The sequence below is a fragment of the Pezoporus occidentalis genome, unplaced genomic scaffold, assembly GCF_034315485.1.
Source record: "Pezoporus occidentalis ecotype Australia unplaced genomic scaffold, CSIRO_AGI_Poc_V1 ctg24, whole genome shotgun sequence".
Lineage (NCBI taxonomy): Eukaryota > Metazoa > Chordata > Aves > Psittaciformes > Psittacidae > Pezoporus > Pezoporus occidentalis.
In genome coordinates, this window is record NW_026914285.1 from 74,762 (window position 1) to 92,874 (window position 18,113).

Genomic DNA, 18,113 nt, shown 5'->3' on the forward strand with positions numbered 1-18,113 from the left:
ACAAAGGATTGCGATCAAATGCCCAGAAGAGCGAGTGTCTTTATATACTAATGGGAAGCTAACTTTTACTTACTGAAAGTGATTAAAAAGTGTGGAGTGTGAGCAATGGCACAAATGAGGTTTGTTGAATGTGAGAGGATCATGCTGTTGCTGAAAACCTTAGTTTATTCAAGACAAGGAAGGATTCTGATTTTGTTGAAAATACCTACAAGTGAGCTTTTATTTTATTTTTAAAAAGTGAGCACTTTGTTTTTCCTGCAGTTTTTCTTCACATCGTTCAGTGCAAGAGACAGAAGCTACCTCAGTATCTTTCGCTTATGGCAGAATGTGTTGCTAGATAAGGTAAGCTTGTAAGTGTGGGTGCCAGTGGTTAAGTAACAAAATAATATTTTTCTAATATAAGAAGACATGTTTTTGGAGGGTAAGAAGCTTTCCTTGAGAAGTTAGGTTTTTTCTTCTCGTACTGCCACCTACAACTTTGCTGTTGATGGAGTATTTTGTCTTTGAAGATAGGTTGCATGCTTTTCTTCACTACCACAAGCAGGTATTACTAAATTGGTATGCATTTTCTATGGCTAATTTGTGATCAACAAGGCAAGAGACTTTTTCACTGAAAGCTTTATCTTTTTGAGGAAAAAGCCTTAAGTCACCTTCTCAGATAACTTAGTTGAACCTTTGACAGCCAACTCATTACAGCTCCCCTGACCTTGAATAAATGCAGTAAAGGCAGGCTGTATGAGATGGAAGTGTATTTCGGCAATTTATGTTAGTTAGTTTGATTTATATTGCAATTTGTGAATACTTAAGCTAATCTGCTTTCTAAAAATGTCCCGACAATTTTGCAGAGCATCACTAAGTAATGCAATTTTTGTAAACCAATTCCTTCCTGTTTACGGATCTTGTTGCTTAAATATTTCAACACAGTTGCAAATGAGCACTGAAATATCCATATATAACTGTGTGCTACAGTGGTCCCCAAAGGCTTAAAGCTCTTGTACTGCTTAACTGTAGTACCCACAAAAGTTGGGTTGTTTTTTTTTTTTTGTTAGGTGAATTCTAGGGCAGATTAGAGGTACTTTTTGTCAAAAGCTGGAAATAAAGGAAAGTGCCATTTAAGGCAAAACTAATGTTTCCTGCAAATCTCTTATCTCTTGTATTAAATACTATTTTATTGTAACATCCCAATTATCTTGTCTTGAATCCAGCAGCTAGTGCTGCAAAACCCACAACGCGCTATGTCATCTTTTGACTGGAATGTGCAACTGGAAACCAGCCTTGTTTTCCTTTGTTAGCATAGTTTGTCAGGAATGGTAATTATGCAGTTGTTCAGTTCATGGTGCTGGAGGGTGAATGTATGGGCATTCAGGTACACAAACCTGTCCAAGGGTTTGGACCAGAGGCAGCAAGCTTTCTGCTGCTCAGTGTTAGTTTTTCCCCTGTGTTAGTTCTCTTTGACACTGAAATGCATGTCACATTAGAAACAATTTTTCACTTCAGAGCTGTAACTAAAGGATAGATATGAAAGTAGAAGTCATGGACTGCATGTAATATGAGATGAATTAAGCCAGAGAGTTTTAGGGACCAGTGGCTTGGGACCTCATCTTAATCTTTGTATCACATCTTGCTACTAGCATTACTTGCATCTCACTAAAGTACATTGAAAGGTAAGTCTGCAAATTTTTGCTTGGGGTTCTCAGTTGTAAGATAGAGCATTGCTATGAGGTGTAGGGCTTTTAATGTATGTTTGGAGCTACTTACTGAAACAGGATTTTTGTTGAGTTGAGCTCCTACTTCTGCAGTGCAGTAGTGACTTCTGATTCTCTGCTAGAATGTTTGAGTCACCTGTCAGCCTGCTTTATGAGTCTTTGATTCTTTGTTGCTTAACCAAACTGGATCAAGGTATAGAGGGGCACTGAGAAGTTGAAAGTAGGAAGTAAAGTTGCCAGAGCTGGATCTGACAAGGCTACAGTGACAGTTGTCCACTGACCCGTTGCTAAAAGAAACACGTTGGTGCATCCAAGCATTTTTGCTGCTTTCTCCCCATCACCCTATGACAGGAACAGAATATGTTTGAAAGATATCTCATATGTCTGAAGCTCTGGCATGGTATGCAGTGTCCTAAGTACGTGAGCCTGGTGTTTCCGGGTGGTGGGCTCAGTGGTCACAGGGATCCTGTCAGAATTTGTAAGGCTTGTGACAAAACCCCCAAATCTCACCCTGGAGCCAGTTTGAAAAGGAGCTGGTTTTAACGTTTCCTCCGTGAAGAGCTAGGTAGTTAAAGCATATGGATAATGTAGTTATTATCTGAAGTGCATCTGCTAGACCTGGAAATGAAATCCAACTGTTAAATTCTGAAATAAAGTCATTCTGGTGTCACCAGAAGTATGACTGGATGCAGCGATGGTTTGCACCTCCGCCTGATGACAAATAATCCCCAATTTGCACGATTCACATCCAGGGGATGGGATTTGTCTTTACTTCAAACCGTGTTTGTGCAGAGGTAATTTTCAGTCACTGGCACTGGCCTCTTCAATGTGTTCTGGGCATAGATTTTGTGTTACAAGGTCTCGCCTTTGAAGAAAGACCTATCTCCTTTAAGGGGATGCTCCTTAAGCTTTCCCTGCCTGCAGAACTTGTTGGCAGGGTCAGCATGTCCTTTCCCAGATCTCCATCTTGTGGCCATTCTGCCTTGTACTTTTAAAGTATCGCACAACCTAGAGAGCTGAACAAGTAGTCTTCTGTGAAGTCTGCCTTTCTATTAGAAATTAGTTGCATTATGTATGAAAAACAGTAAAGGATTACATGCTATTCCATGGCTAAGCTTGCTTTGCCCATCAGGATGCTCTCCTCCAGCTTTACGTCACTGTTCTCATAGGACTGCTGGTCTCCTTAGCTGGGCTGTAGCTCTCTAGCTCAAAGTTTCTCCTCTGAATCTTGCTCTGAGTAACAATACCATGTGCATTTGGCACCCTCCAGCTTTGGTTCCTCAGGGGATCAATGAGTACCTCTGTCTTTAGATGGTCCTTTCTTAGGCTATTTTATTTTAAATGTCCATATAAAAACTTTTCAAGGAAAAATCCACTTATTTTAATCTAGTCCTATTGCAAAATGTGCTCAGTGAGCCTCTTAGGCTTGCTATTGGGTTTTTTTATTTAAATGCTCCTGGCTGAAGGGGAAGCATCATGGAAAATAAGGAGTTGTTAATGTAGGTCTGGAAGAGACATGACACCGGTTTTGATAAAACAGATAGCTGCTTCCACATCCATTGTGGCTTTCAATAATACATCAGTTTATAAAATCAGCCAAAATTCCTGTTTTGCAACAGGCTTTCCAGATTGGTTAGACAACTTTACTAATGGCTGCTATTGATAGTAAGAGCAGTGCCATTTAGACTTTTGCTGTATTTTGCTAAAGCTTTTGGGTGTCAAATATCCACCCAGTTTAAGGGAGAAGGAACAAATTAAAATCTAATTAGGCAGGTCATTCAAATCCCAAACAAACACAGCACTCCTTATTTCTAATGGAACAAGATCTTAACTTAATCAGTCTCACTTCCCATGAGTCCTCTTCGTTAGAGCTGGATTTATTTTCCTATTGTTCTTATGCATTGCTGGGTAGAGATTTGCACTTGTCTCCAGAGACATTGTAGCAGGTAAGTCTAGAGGTGTGAGAAGGGACCAGAATTTCTGATGAGCTGGGCTTCTTGTGGCAACATCTACTAGGACAGCAGTTCTGCCTTCTCCAGCAGCTTCTCAGGGAGGGTTGTGGAAAAAAAAGTGTTTGTTGGCACCTTTCTGTGCAAGGAGGGGTCTTCTGGAGATCTAAAAGGGCTTGGGTTGATTCTGACCTTCATGTTTGGGCAGTTAGAGGGGGGAGTTGGCTGTTTCATTCACCAGCTGTGCGACAAGTTGCCTGGTGTGAGTGTGATGTGTGGTGGGGGTTTTTCTCTAAGGTAGACCTGTGCTGAGTGTCCTGTTCTTATTTCTGCGGGGGGGGGGGCTAAAAATCAGTATCTTTGCTTATGTCAGTAATATTCTGTAGTATCACTTGTGCAATGCCACCACTTTGTATAGAGTGAAACAAAGAATTGATGGTTTTTTTTTTTCTCCTTGTTGAAAAGACAAAACTGTGTGTCCCAGCTGCTTCTTGTAGCCTTTGTTTTTGTATACAAAGGGAACTGAGGCAAAACCCAGCATAGGCCGTCACCACTGGTGGGCAAAGTAATTCATGTTTAGGTTCAGCCTTTCAAGCTTCAGAGCTTCTCAAAACCATGCTATCAGAAGCATAAGTCTGACCCAGAAAATTTGTGCCCTTCTTGCCTTCAGAACTTTTGCTTTATTGTACTGGAAAGGATGTCTGGTTTGATCTTGTGCTGTGACCATTAAGAATTTAGTATATCTAGCTGAGCTAGGAATAATTGAGTGCAAGAATCCTGTTTTAGAAGCAGAAGTCAGTAACATTGACTTTAGAGAACCACAGGAAACAGCTTTATAGATTCCTAAAATGCATGGCTGAAAAGATTCTGTGCTTTCCTCAGATCATTCAGCCTGCTGTGCAAGGGCAGCCTGATGTGCTCACACACTGGTGCAGACTGTGCTGGTGAATTTCATTAGTGACATTAGCTGTTTCCTGGTTATTTTCTTATGACTTGAAATAAAGGCACTGTCAGTAATGGGCATGGGAAGTGAAAGGGGCTTTGTTTCTGCCCTTTAATTTCTGGTTGCAAGGTGTGCTATCTAAACATGCACCTCAGTCATATTCCCAAAGCATGTAATGCCTGCTTCTGGTTTTAGTCACTTAAGGGGAACAGCTGTAGGTAGTTGTGTTTAGCTATGAATTTATTGCTCCAAAGGACAGTGTGCTTGGGGAAAGCAAGGCAGCTGCGTGTGTTGCCGCATGTTTTTAGCACTGCACTGCTTTGTGGAACGAACCCCCGTGGGAGAGGCAGGCATTAGTTGGTATGACCCTTGCTTTCTATGTGTGTGATTTGTATTTTAGTGTTTCCTTTGTCCTGGGTAGGATTAAATACCTTGAACCCGATCACTGCCCATAAGATGCTTGTGCCAGCTGCTTTCTGGAAAGACCAAAACTTTGTTGTGTTGCAGAATCCCCGGGGGAAAGCCCCTCATCCAGGGCGGCCATGTGCCGGTCCGGGCTGGGTTTGCCCTGACCCCGCACGTTTTACCTGTTTTTGCGGAGGGACAGTCTCCCTCACGATGCAGCAGGGGATCCTGCATCGAGCCGGGGCAGAGCGGCACCCGGGGCCATGCCGGCGCTTTGACAGTGCCCGGCTTCCCCCCGGCTCCCCCCCCCCGCGCCGGGGAGAGCGCTGTCCCGGCCCCGCTGGCGGGAGCCGCTGCCGCCGGGCGGGGAGGTGGTAGTGGGGGGGCTGTCCCCGGGCGGGCCTCGCCGCCGAGCAGGAAGTGGGAACGCGGCGGCCCCGGGCGAGGCCGAGGGTGACCCGGGAGGGGAGCGGCGCGGCGGGAAGCGCCAGGTTTGTGGCGGCGGGGGTGCCGCAGGCAGGGGAGGTGGCGGGTAGAGCGGCCCGGTGAGTGTGTGTGTGTTGCTGGCGGGGGGTCGGCGCCGCTCGCCGCGTAACACTGCGGGTAGTGTGACACCGCACAGGTGGAAGCGGGGAGGGGAGAGGATCGCTTAAAAACGGCTTAAATAATGCATGGGCATTTAATGGGATCATTTCATGCACATAGTAAGCAGTACTTGTGTAACTGCCTCATTAGCACAGTGCTGTTCCCTTGATCAATATGGATTGTGGCTGAGGCACATTTTCCAGGATGGTCTCTCTCTTTTAAGATTGCTGGTGTTGCTCTCTGAGCTCTGCTAAATCCCAGAACTGTATCTGCTGTCTCGTTTTCGTTTTATATTTTTTTTTCGTTTGTTTTTTGTGTGTGTGTTTTTTATAGCCGTTTACATCCGAAGTGGACTTTGAAACCTTTGAAACTGGTTGCTTACTCTGCCGATATGAGTTTGTCATACTACTCCCTAACTTTCCCGATGATTTGAGGGAACTTAATTAAATATATCCCAGTACCTATGGGAATTCATGGAGCAGGGCGGAGGTCATACAGAGAAAGAGAAGAATAGCTAGTGGTGAGTCAAGGTAATACTGTTACTGAGCAAAAGCAACTTTTCTTTAAAGGGAGTTCTGGCGGTGTTCCAAACTGAGGCTCTCTTGTCCCACCTTGGCAATATGGATAGCTGGTGGCAGACCCAGACAGACAGCAGTGACTGAAACACTAACTTATCACCATTTGTAAGGCATTCTGAGCATCCTGAGGAACAGGCATGTGTCTATTAAGCAATTTGTCCAAGATCAAAGAGAGAGTCCTGTCTGTCTGGTAGTTACTGGTCTTGTGCTGTACTGAGTGAAATTCAAGAGACACTGAATTTTGCAAACATTGTGAAAACACTGGTGACACGTGGAGAAGCAAGTAATGGCTACAAGTGTGTGTTTTCTTGAAGTAACAATTTTTCTTGTGTCTGACATTTCTGGTTTAAAAGTGGGTTTAGGAATATGGTTTCTGTGTTCCCAGTGGTTTGGGGATATGAAGTAGACAGGAGTACAGTTCCCCAAAATGCTGAAATCCAATCTTGAAATGTGATACCTAAATGCTTTCAGTTCTTGTCAGAATTGAGGTTAAAGGCTGTGGTGTAACTTGGACTTCTGGTTTACCTCCTGTGCCTTATTGTCCCATACAGTAGTTCTTGACTAGCCTGCTTTATTTCAGAGGCTGACCAAGCAGGAATTCTGGCAGCTGGTGCACCAGAGCTATGGCTCTGAGCTGGGCCTGAACAGTGAGGAGATGGAGAGCTTCCACTCATCGTCTGAGGACAATGGGCAGTCTCGGTAAGGAGAAGCTATAAAGCTTATTGAAGTACTCTGGGAGGAGCAATGTCCTGTTTCTTAGAAATTCTGTTTTCAAAGTGTTGCTGTAGCCTTTCTGGAAAGGTTAAGCCTATAGTAAAAAGGATGCATAGAACCAAACTGCATAAACCGATTATCCATAAAAACTTAATTGTGTTCATTGTCTAAAATGTAGGAGCACAGCTGAGGCGCTTAGAGAACGGAGATTTGAAGACCTCGTTCTCCTTGGAACTGCTTGGGGATACCAGCAGGATAGCTTAAATAGCAACCTTTTCTCATTAAGATGTCTAGTCAGGGTCTGTATGGCCTTCAACAACATGGAAGGCCTGAATGGAATGGAGCTACACATGACGTTCGGACTCTTTCTGATGAGTCTGAAACACTTGTTTTTCTTTGTTCTCCTGATGTCTGAGATATTAGCTTATTTTTGTGTTGTCCTAATCTTGAATTCGGGAGCTGGAATAATCTAACTGTATGTGGGTTATTTTTATAGAACAGTTGCCTGGATTTATGAACTGCCAGTGTCAGTCTGATAACGTGGCTTTAATTTTTGTGTCTGTATGTAAATAAATATGGCTCTACAAAACCAAAAAATTAATTTACGTCTCTTTTCAACACTGTCTTATCTGAGCATGTTTGCTAGAAAATGAAAAAAAAACCAAGTTAATTGCAAGCTTTTTTCTTTCCCCCCCTGTAATAAAAATGCATAATTTTGCAACTCTGGGGCAGGGGAAAAACATCTTCTTAAACTTTTTTAAAACCTTTTTTTTCCAAGTTTGTTCTTGGCTATCTCCATTTCCTCTTTTTCTACAGCACGCACTCTCTGTCGTTCACCTGTACTTGGTTTTGCTAACTTTGTGGTCGGAAGCTGAACATTCTGAGAGGTGGTTAGCATGGGGAAAATGGCTTGTGAGATTAATGAGCTGGATGTGGGAAGAATGAGTTAGTAGTTTTTGAAGTTAGCTGAACAGACATGGTTTGAATACAAGAATCACACATGAGAAGCTTTCTCAGATTTCTCAGACCATGTATCTCCAATGACATCTTCCTTCTTGCTTTGGACAGGTCCAGCATTTGTGAAGATTCTGGAGAAAGGGATGAAAAACTGCCTAAAATGATTGGTTTAGTTCGGGAGCCCATGCTTCAAACAGAAGGAGAGTCACTCAGTAGACATGCATTGCCAGGAGTAAGTCCTGACACAGCCTTTCTTGCTATTTGTAACTGATAAGCATATATACTTGTATATGCTTATATAAGTGTAGGATGCATGAGCATTTTAACTTCTAAAGAAGCCCTTGGGAATTCATAGTAGTCTAGACAGTTTTCACATCAGAAAATATGAATATCTTCAGGTTTCAGGAATATTTATTGAGTTTGGAAATGATCAACATTCATAAAAGAATATTGCTTGTGTGAGTTGCAGCAATGCCTTATCACTAATCCACTGCATAACCTGGCTGGAACACTGAGGCTTAAGCCCTGTTTTTTGTGGGGTGTGTGTTTTTATTACTAAAACCAAACAAAATTAACTTTGTTTTTTATCCACCTTTCTAGGGACCATTTTTAGCCAAGTGCTTTACGAAAGTAATGCTTTTGTTTGCTTACAGTGCTTTCTTGCTTGTGCTGTTAGTTGTTCATAAAGTATCTCCTCTTCTGTCTTTCCTATACATGAGGCTTATTGAAGGGTACTTATGCGTGTTACCCTTGCCTTCAAAGGTCAGTTAGTCTGCTGTTATGAATATATGAAACCTTTTTTTTTAATTGTAATTTCTGGAAATGTTTCAAAAAGAAAGTGGAACCCCCCTGTTTCATATAATATAGATGAGTTTTGCCTTAATGCCTTGGGTTAATACATGTTACCAGCATGAATGCTTCGCTCAGTACTGTATAATTTTGTGAATATATTTTTCTGTTTGGGAGGGCAAGTGCATTGGTTCCAGTATTTGAGGTGTGCACAGTGCCCAGCACAGTTGCCGTATGCAGCTGTAGTCCTGAAAGGTTACAAACATTTTCACTTAACAGACACTGCAAGGGAAAGATCTTGGAAAAGCAAATAGAGCAGTAAAACATTTCCTATAAACTTCAATAGAGTTGGGTACCTAGCTGCTGTTTCTGCTTTGGAAAATCTGGGGAGGGAAGAAAGGAGATGATTGTAGCAGTTTTTACTACCATGTAAATCTTCTGGCTTTTGTCACTTGCTAAAACTGATCTGGAGGTTAAGCAGGCTTTAAATAGTTCTGCCAAAAATCCAAGTTAATGGCTAGAGACTTGTACCCAACAAACAAGACTGGTATGTGTCAGATGTTCAAAGCTTAGTTAATTGGGTGATGGTTGTCTCTCATGGAAATCCTAGCAGTACGAAACCAGATTTTTGGAGAGATGTAACGGAGGCCTAGGATGACTGTGGATGTTGGTCTCTTTAGGATAACTGAAAAGCTGCCCAGGTAGCCTTGATTTGGACTTGTAAGCCCCAGTTGCACAAGAACAAGCCATTTAAAACTAATTGCTCTGCCTGGAAAAGTGTTTTGTTTACCTATGGGGTGCCACACCCAGAGATGTCTCTTGCCTTGCTGGTGCTAAATGTAATTGGGCATGTTGGTAAGCAGGAATGCCTGAGGATTTGGTCTGTATGCAAGGAAAAACATTAGGATTCTCCCTTGTATAAACTGCCTTTAAAAAGTCTTAATTATAGTATAAAAGCACAGTCTTGATAAATGTGTAACTAAACTTTAGTTTACTGTTTCAGCCTAACTAAAATACGTAATGAGTGTGTTCAGCTATATGTGTCACTTGGTATTTCTCAAGAATGCCAATGCACTCTCCACAGCCCCAGGATTACAGCGTATTTTGTAGAAGCACAGGGACAGTAGGAGGAGGTGGTAGTGCTCTAGAATTTATCTGTCAAAACCATTGCACTGATGGAGCAAAACACAGTTAACACTTTCCAAAGACTGGAGGAAAACATGCTTAACCTCTCCTTTACTGCTCTGATAGACAAAATAAGTCCCAAAGTTCTCTTCAGAGGAAGCTGTGAACTAATGGAGGGGTTGGCTATAGGACTTGGCCTGTCTTGGAAAAAGTATTGTCAGTAGCTGTCCGTAGCTGATTAAAGGAAAAACCGTATGTAACACCAGTTGTGGCTCATCTGCTTCTCTAAATGCAGTTCATCTCAGTGTGGGAACCACCTTCTCACCTGTATTTTCAACCATCTTTTCTCCATCCCTTGTAGGGAGGCCTTCCAGTCCCAGAGCCTGCTGTTCACAGGTTAAAAACCAGAAAAGCCTTGGCACAGAGATCAGCAGTATTGGACTAGCTCAGGAGATAATATATAAAGAAGAAATTACACATCTTCAACTCCACCTGACACATCTGAAAATCGTTTCTCTTTAGTGTAAAAAAAAAAACTAAACACCCACCCACATCCCTCCGCAAAAAATAAAGTAACCTTCAAACCCCAAGAAAGCCAATTTGAGTTATTCCAAAGGCCTCAGCATGAATCTCCTCTGCCCTGACATCATGAAAGGCTTTTTTGTAGGAGCTGTTGCCCTTGTCTTCTGACATGAGCCTGGCATTCCTGTTCTGCTCGTGGCATGGTAGGCTGCTGTTATGCTGCTAGTGGGGGCTCCATTTGTTCACCAGATCCCTAATTATCATCAAAGTGCAATGCAGGCTCCTTGGATTTGAGCTGGATCTGTATGTCAATTTTTAGACTGTTTTACCACAGCTAGCTCCTGTCTTCCATCTGTATTGGCAGAGTATTTTGACATAGAAATGTTGGTTCTGTCCTAGTTCCTGCTGTGTGATTGAGTGTAATTTCAGGCATGGTAGCTCTTTTCAATAGGAGCATTTGTTAACTGATCTGCTTTTCTGATGCAGTTTTTTGACCTTGAGGAAGTATTTCTGCCTGCTTATGCTGCAGTTAAATTCATGCCTGCCTGTTTCCCAGCCACCCACCTTCTGCTGATGTTCCTCAGTTGCACAGAAAAGTAGATGGTCTTTATTGAAGAAAGCCAAGTACAGGAAGTACATGATGACTTTTCAAGTAATGGATGCTCTTGCTTTTTTGAGTCAGCGCTGAATAATCTGCAGGGATGATGGTACATTGCAGATGAATTGGAGCTACTCAATAAAGGAGGCCTGATCTTACTTATTTTATAGTCTGTGTGGTACTGCATGTAGAGGCTGTAATACTGCTGATTTCAGCTGTTTCATTGGAGGCAACAGGAGCTTTGAGGGGAGATTTAGAATGAAAGCTATGATTTGATGCTCATAGCCAAGCTTTTTGGGTGGCATTTGGAGGTACAAACCTTGTGCATACAGTTCCACTAGAAATTACTTCTTGAAGTATGCAATGGCATGTAAGGTTAGCCACCAGTTCTTAAAGTTTAGGGTTAAGAGCTGCATCATTGATTCAGTGACTGATGTTTTTGGGGGTTTCCTGCTTATTGGAGATGGCAAACGGTACTCTGTTGCTTTGTTTCTGAGAAGTAACATTTTTATAAGTAGGATGGCTCTAGCCAGTGTTTTAAAACTTTTTTGTCAAAGGGTAATGGAGCTCTACAAAATAAGAATGCATTTCAAATATGTAATTTGGAATTTCAGATATCTAATTGCTGATAAAAGGGAGGTCTTGTCTATTTCATTGTGCTTCTCCTCAAGATTATTGGACCCCTGGCTAAACTGTCAGGAAAAAAAAACCCTGATCAATAAAAAGTAAAAAAAGTCTGTGTTAGTTTAATGAATATGTAAATGCATCGATGCAGGGAAGGAGACCAAACTGTGCAGGTGGTTGCAGGAGGACTGGATGAGGAATAAACTGTCTCTTTTAAGGCAGCTTTTGGTATAACAGCACAGATAAGTAATTCTGTTACTGGTTACCAGAGTAAAGTGAAAACTTGAAATAGAGGAAGGGATATAAGCTGTGGCAGTGGAAAAGGGAGAACTTAGTGTTGGACTGTGTGGTAATTGAGCAGATAGAACTTGTGTCTGCTTTTACATGGCTTTATTCTTTGATGGTAACTTTTTTTTTAAATGGCTTCTGATGACAAATGCTTTTTTTTTTTCTTTCCTCTTGGTTGTTTAAGGTGGAGGAGTCCCCAAGTGAGAAGCAGGTAAAGAAGAGCCCTCTTCCATCTTCAGAAAGAAAATCTGTTAAACTGGTCAGGAGCAGGTCTTTAGAAAAGTCCTTGGACCTGAATGAGAATGAAGATCCTCCAGAGAAAAGCAGTGCCTCAGACAGTGAAGAAGGTAAATCTCTTGGCAGTTGGAATCTATAAGTCCATCTCACTTCTGGAGCAAGTTAGAGAACTTTCTGATATTATGAAACTTGCTGCTCATTTGTTTCATGGAATTGTAGCAGCAACATCTTTGTATCTTAGTTTCGGGGGGGGGGGAGAAAAAGTTGCTGGTGCTCAGAATGAAAACAAATCGTGGTTTTGCTTTTTCTGCTTTGGTGGCTAGAGAGTTGCTAACAGCTTAAACAAAAAGATTAAACAATAGGTTTATTTGACAATGTGGTGGTGGTTGCTCACTTTTCATGCTCCCATGGGTACTTCAAATATTTTGCTTTCTTCTGTTTTCACTTCTTGGGAACTGCTGGGAAACATTTTTGACCATTCTCCAGTTTTTTAAATATTTACTCACCCCCACTTCATTACACTTCTCCCTAAGGCATATGGGCTTCAGTGTTATTGATGGGGTAAACTGAGGAACTCACTGAAAACCCAGGCAAGACAACTTCTCAGACTTCAGGAGTGTATTGTGCATATTTTGAATCTGGTCTGAAGGTGAAAAAACCTTCACATGTATCTTTAAGCAGATGATACTTTGTGTTCCAGCACAGTTAGTATCTTAATGGATCCTGATATCTCATCCTCAACTCCTACATCATTACCCAGTATAAGATGAGGGGAAACTTGGACCACAGTAGTGCAGTGATTGTAACCTGGCTGTTCTGTGCTTCCTTTCCCCTTCTCACTGTAGGAGAGAAAAGCATAGCTGTATGTCTCATAGTGGTTTTGGTATTTCTGCTACCTCCTGGGGAGATAGTAAGGGCAAACTGTGCCTTCTACCTAGGCTGGATGACAGAGAGACTTGTTCTGTGGTCTGTGGGTGCTTGTTCTGTGGTCCCGTATTAACCACTGACAACTTCTTGCTCTAAGTTGAGTGTTTCACTTACCTTGGCAAACTGTGCAAAAGGGCCATAGTTGTTCAAATGGCTCACTAAGTTGTGGTGGATGTTCTGTTAAATATCCCAGTTTTGACCTCTGTAAATGCCTTTGAAATGAGGTGTGCACAACCTGGATTGATTCCAAAGTTGTGTGGTGGTGTGCAAATGATAGACAGGAAAGCTCAACAGTATCAGTGTGCTCAGTAGCAGCTGCATATTTCTTTCATATGTGAGGAGATCATTTGCTTTCATTGTCTGTTGACAGGAATAGAGGAGTTGAGTTAATTGAGGCCAGTTCTTAATCTGGCTGAAAAGCTTTGCATCTCATCCTTTCAGAGTTAGCAACTGAAGTTGCTTGTAGGTGTCATGATGTTGGAATCACAGAGGTGTCCAGGAAAGCTTTCAGAGTCATGGATTGAACTGGCTGCCTGCAAATTGTGGTTGTTGGCTGAGGATGTACTTTATATTCATCTAACTTTCTTTTTGTTCACCCATACTGCTTCTGTGCTTGCTTGTGGGTATCTTGCAATTTTCCTCTTCTTAGTACCACATCTCTCTTCTGTCTCTGGATTTTATTTTGCGACAAAGGTCTCCAGTGAAACTGATGCAAAATGGTCCTGTTGTCTTTCATACTGCTGTTTGCCTAAGTGCTAGCAGAAAATATTCCCCATCACTTCTGTGTTGGTAATGTTGAATAAATAGAGCATATTAAACTGGAGATGTCTCTTTAAAAAAAGAACTGACTTCATGCTGCTTTTCCTATTTCTCCCTCCCCTCCCCCAAGACTAGTCTTTTTTATTCAGAGCAGGATTTTCTAGTCCCACAGCATTAATCTTTTCTTTCAGATTCCCTTCTTCATGCTTAGAATATTTTTCTTCTGTTTCTCTGTCTGGTTTCTATTGCAGTTGTCCCATACTCTTACAAGGGGAATTCCTTCATGCAAATGAAACTAGCTTTCCTACGTGGCAAAGGTTTACCCATGCAATTAATTTCTCTTGTGGCCTCTGGCTCATGTGCAGGCTACCAGTGGAGGTGTCCTGGCAAATAAGGTGATGGGCAAGCTCAAGACTTGTACTTCCAACTGCAGGTCCAGCTGACACCCAAAGCTGCAATGCCAGAGCCTTAGCAGCTCTTCTTCTCTTGCCCTAAGTCATTCTCACATTGTTTACCTGGGAGGGGGGGATGTGCATCTTCCTATGCACAACTGGGCCTTTTGACTTGTATCTTGGTGCTTTTGTTTGGTTTAATAAATTGGAGTATCAGTCTCAAGCCATGACAAACTTCTGGCTAAGCTAAAAATTAGTTTTTGAGGTCTAGATTCTGAATTTCAGAAAACAATTTTTAGGTCAAGCATAGAGTATCTACTTCCAAAATAGAGTCAGAAGATTCTGGATTTCCTCACATGACTCTTGTATGTAGGTTTTGGTTTGTTTTTTTTTTTTTGTTGTGGTTTTTTGGTTTGTGTGGTTGTTTTTTGTTGGTTTTTTTTGTTTGTTTGTTTGTTGTTGGGGGTTTTGTTTGTTTTTTTTTTTGGTGTTTTGGGTTTGTTTTTTAAATGACAGTGTTCAGCAGCATAGAATACTTGGAAATTAGAAAGGGGGAAGCAGGAAACAGTCTTTTGTGTTAGAAATCTTTACTGTGTATGAGGACATGATAAATTCCTTATCCCCTTTGTGACTTATGCCCTTTGTGAGACTTTCTGTATTGTACTAATAACCACCTTAAATGTGTGGTCTGCAGGAGGGCATAACTGCTTGTGCTGTAGTGCTGTGGGATGGGTACATTGACCTTTTTTGCAGAAAGGGATATAAAGGGCAGAAAATATTTTAAAGGCAGGGTGGTTGAAATTAATTCAGTCCTGTTTGGTTTTGGGTCAGCCGTCAGCACACACCCACCCCCATGTGAGATTTTTGGATGTGCAGTGTATGTAAGGAAAAGTGGCCCTGTTGTCTTGTTGCCATTTTAATCAAAATACTGGAAGTGTGTATTTTGAATATATAAATACCAATTACTTGTTACTTTGGGGTTTGGAAGATACATGGTTATCTAAAGGCATGAGGTTTTTTTATCTTGTGAACTGGAAGAAGCTGGTGTTGTTATAATTCATACTCAGTAACTCCCCAATTTAATTTTGTCCTTAGTGTTTTAAAGTTTAGGGGAGTTCTTTGATAATGGTTAATATTGCTGATGCAGTCATTAAATAGATGGTGTCTGGAACATGTTCACTTCAGGAACTGATTTTATTGACTTGATTTCAGGTGTATATGGTTAAAGGCTCCTGTCTGCATACCTTTTTGTGCAGTGTGCAATTTTTACCTACCCACAGAGGCATAGAAATCCTCACAGTGCCAAGATTTGCATGCATGCTTCTTTCTCTCCTGATCCTCCCCCAGCTCTGTGGAGTGGAAAAATCAACCATGTTATTAATTTGTTTTATAGCTTCTACTCTTATCAGTTCAGCTTTTTTAATTTGCTTGTGGTGTGTGCTTACTTTGAGCTGTTGGTTGTTTACAGGAATTTTAAGAACATATTTTTCCCTCTCCCCCTTTCCTCTCTTCCAGTTTTCTGTCTCTTTTCTTGTGTTGCAAATTTTTCCAAACCTCTGCAATCACTGCTGCATCATGATATTATGTTCAGATAGTTTTTCACATCTTTCCTTGCAGTGATGAAAATGACCTTATGAAGTGCAAGGCAATAGTGGGGGAGGGAACAGGCTTGCTGCTCTCATTACTGAGTGCCCTGGTTCAGTCTAGGTTTACTTCTGGATTTCTGGGTCCCTAGGGTCCTAAACTAAAGTCAGAATAATCCTATGTTCTCTTATCAGACAGCAGCATCAATTCATCTATAAATGTGACAGGCTAAGAGAGTTAGTGGTTGATAATTGCATACTGCTGAGGTGTTAGAACAGCATTAAAATTTAAGGAGTTAAGACTGATATCTAGATACCTGCACAAAACACTCTGTTCATAAACAGTATTTCTAAGCCACACCTAGGTAAATGCTTGCTGTTGCTCTAGTATTGAGGTAAATGAAAGGAAGGTAGATTTATGTGTGAGTTAAAACAGTCGACAAACAGGCGTCTTCATTTGTGGCAGAGACAAGTGGTTGAAGCTTTCTATCCTGTTTAAATTGCTAGCATGTAAACTGTACAGTTAATCTTTGCTATGGTTCTGTTCCTGCTTGCTGCTTCACTTACAGATAAACTCTGGGAAGCCCAGATGGAAGCGACTTGAAGTTTGTCAAGCTCCTGGTGTATGCAGTAACTTTCTTCCACAGGTGTGGAACTCACAGCAGCACTCATACATGCATGCACCTTCCAGACCTGTTGTATTAAAGGCTTTTCCACGTTTTCTGGGAGAGAGTTGTTTGAATCTCAGCATCCAAAGTGGCTGATGGGCCTAATCTGTCAGCCCAGTTTCAGCTTGGATTTTTTGAAAATACTGCTTTATGTGATAGCACCAATTTTAAAAAATTGTTCCAAGGGCTGAGAGTAAGTAAAAACATATTTCTTAATAATGCTCTCATGCACTTGGCACTTCATTGACTATTCCTTATTAGAGACATGACTAGATACAAATACTGTACAGGAATATTGTATAGACCCATGGATGCTCTTGCTTAAGACTTAGTACAGGGAGGACAGACATCATGCTCGAAGAGTAAAGTATCTCAGTAGCAAGGTCTGCACATCAAGCTAATAATGTATGGGCTTTGTGCATATCATAAGTTGCTGTGGCTTACTGAATTACCTTGCATTATCAGAAACATAGTAGCTGTCCTCAGGAGTTTCAGGTGAATGTAAAGTTGTGTAGTTCAGCTGAGCCTCACTGGGGCAAAGGTAACTTGTATTATCTTGTATTTGCTAAGACATATACAAATAGCTGTCAGAGCTTATCTGATGCACAGTGGCTTGGTCATGTGTCTGGGCTTTTGTATTTTTTTAAGTGGTAGCAGATTCCGTGGGCCTGTCAAGGTCCAGCTGAGTGAGACTCAGAGTAACCAGGTTTGAATTACCTGGTGTCTGTTTCCATGCATATTAGCTGATGAGCAACAGGCAAAGAGGATGTCAACACCAATATCTGAAGCTTCCTATCTCTTAGTGAAAGGAAGTGGAGAGTGAACTCTGAAAGAGAGGTCTGTAATGTTGAGGTCTTGTTAGCTGAGGTCAAGTTTACAGTTCACTTGGTCTGCATTTTGCTGGAATTGGGTTCAGCTCCAAGAGGAAATACAGTGAACATAAGCTGAAAAGCCAGGCTGAATTTCTGGCTTCCCACAGAATGTTTCAGCAGAGCAGAATCTGTATTCTGGCATGTAATGACTGCATATTGGCTGGTTAAATGTATCTCTTAAAATGCGTGTTTGCTTTCTGTCCCCACTTGTAATTGCATAAGCGGAACATAGCATGGGAAGGAAATCTCTCTTTCGTGCAAGCACAAAAATATGGCAGTCATGCTTTGCTTTTGGAATCCTACACTGAAGTATGATAAGGTCAAAGAGAACATTTTTGAAGGCAGATGTGTAACAGGGACTTCTAGCAGGCTAGAAGCAGCACTAGAGTGGAAGTCTGCTCAGTCAGAATTGGATTTCATTGGGGGACTGTTGTGTTCAGTTGCTGTGTTTGCATTCATCCATACTGACTGCTGCTACTAAGCAGTAATGTTTTAAGTGCTGTAACCTTAGCTTATAGGAGCCATAGCTTGATATTTAGGCTAGCTTTGCATTGGTGGCTAGCACTGACCTTTGCCAGCTCTGAACTTTCATTTCTATCAGTTGAAAGGTTAGCTAGACTTTCATCTGGCTCCCGCAAGATTTGCTTTCAGGCTTTTTGTTTTGTTTCAGTAATGTGGGTGGGGGGGTTTGTTTGGTTTTGGTACTCCTACCTTAGGATGGACTTGCTCCTAAAGCATAAGCAGCTTGAGTTGGGGTTGGCATAGGAAACTGCTTGCCCTCCAGGATCATAATTCTGTCCCTTATACCCTGCAAGAGTGGCTGAGATGACCATGAAGCTGAGTCATGCCAGCAGCCAACAAGGAGTAAAATAGCAAAGATCAGTGCTGCAGC

At 41.7% G+C, this 18,113-nt stretch overlaps 1 protein-coding gene across 4 annotated transcripts in view; it reads left to right on the forward strand.

The window, feature by feature from the left end:
* GRAMD1C (GRAM domain containing 1C) overlaps window positions 1-18,113 on the forward strand; it is a 54,037-nt gene that overhangs the window by 25,500 nt on the left and 10,424 nt on the right. For all 4 annotated transcript variants that reach the window (XR_009965506.1, XM_062622071.1, XM_062622072.1 and 1 more), the window contains exons 6-9: window positions 262-342; window positions 6,747-6,865; window positions 7,949-8,069; window positions 11,968-12,130. Coding sequence is in view for 3 of the 4 variants with exons in the window: in XM_062622071.1 (XP_062478055.1) it covers window positions 262-342; window positions 6,747-6,865; window positions 7,949-8,069; window positions 11,968-12,130 (484 nt within the window). In the remaining variant the exon portion in view is untranslated. The remainder of the gene's footprint in view (window positions 1-261; window positions 343-6,746; window positions 6,866-7,948; window positions 8,070-11,967; window positions 12,131-18,113) is intronic.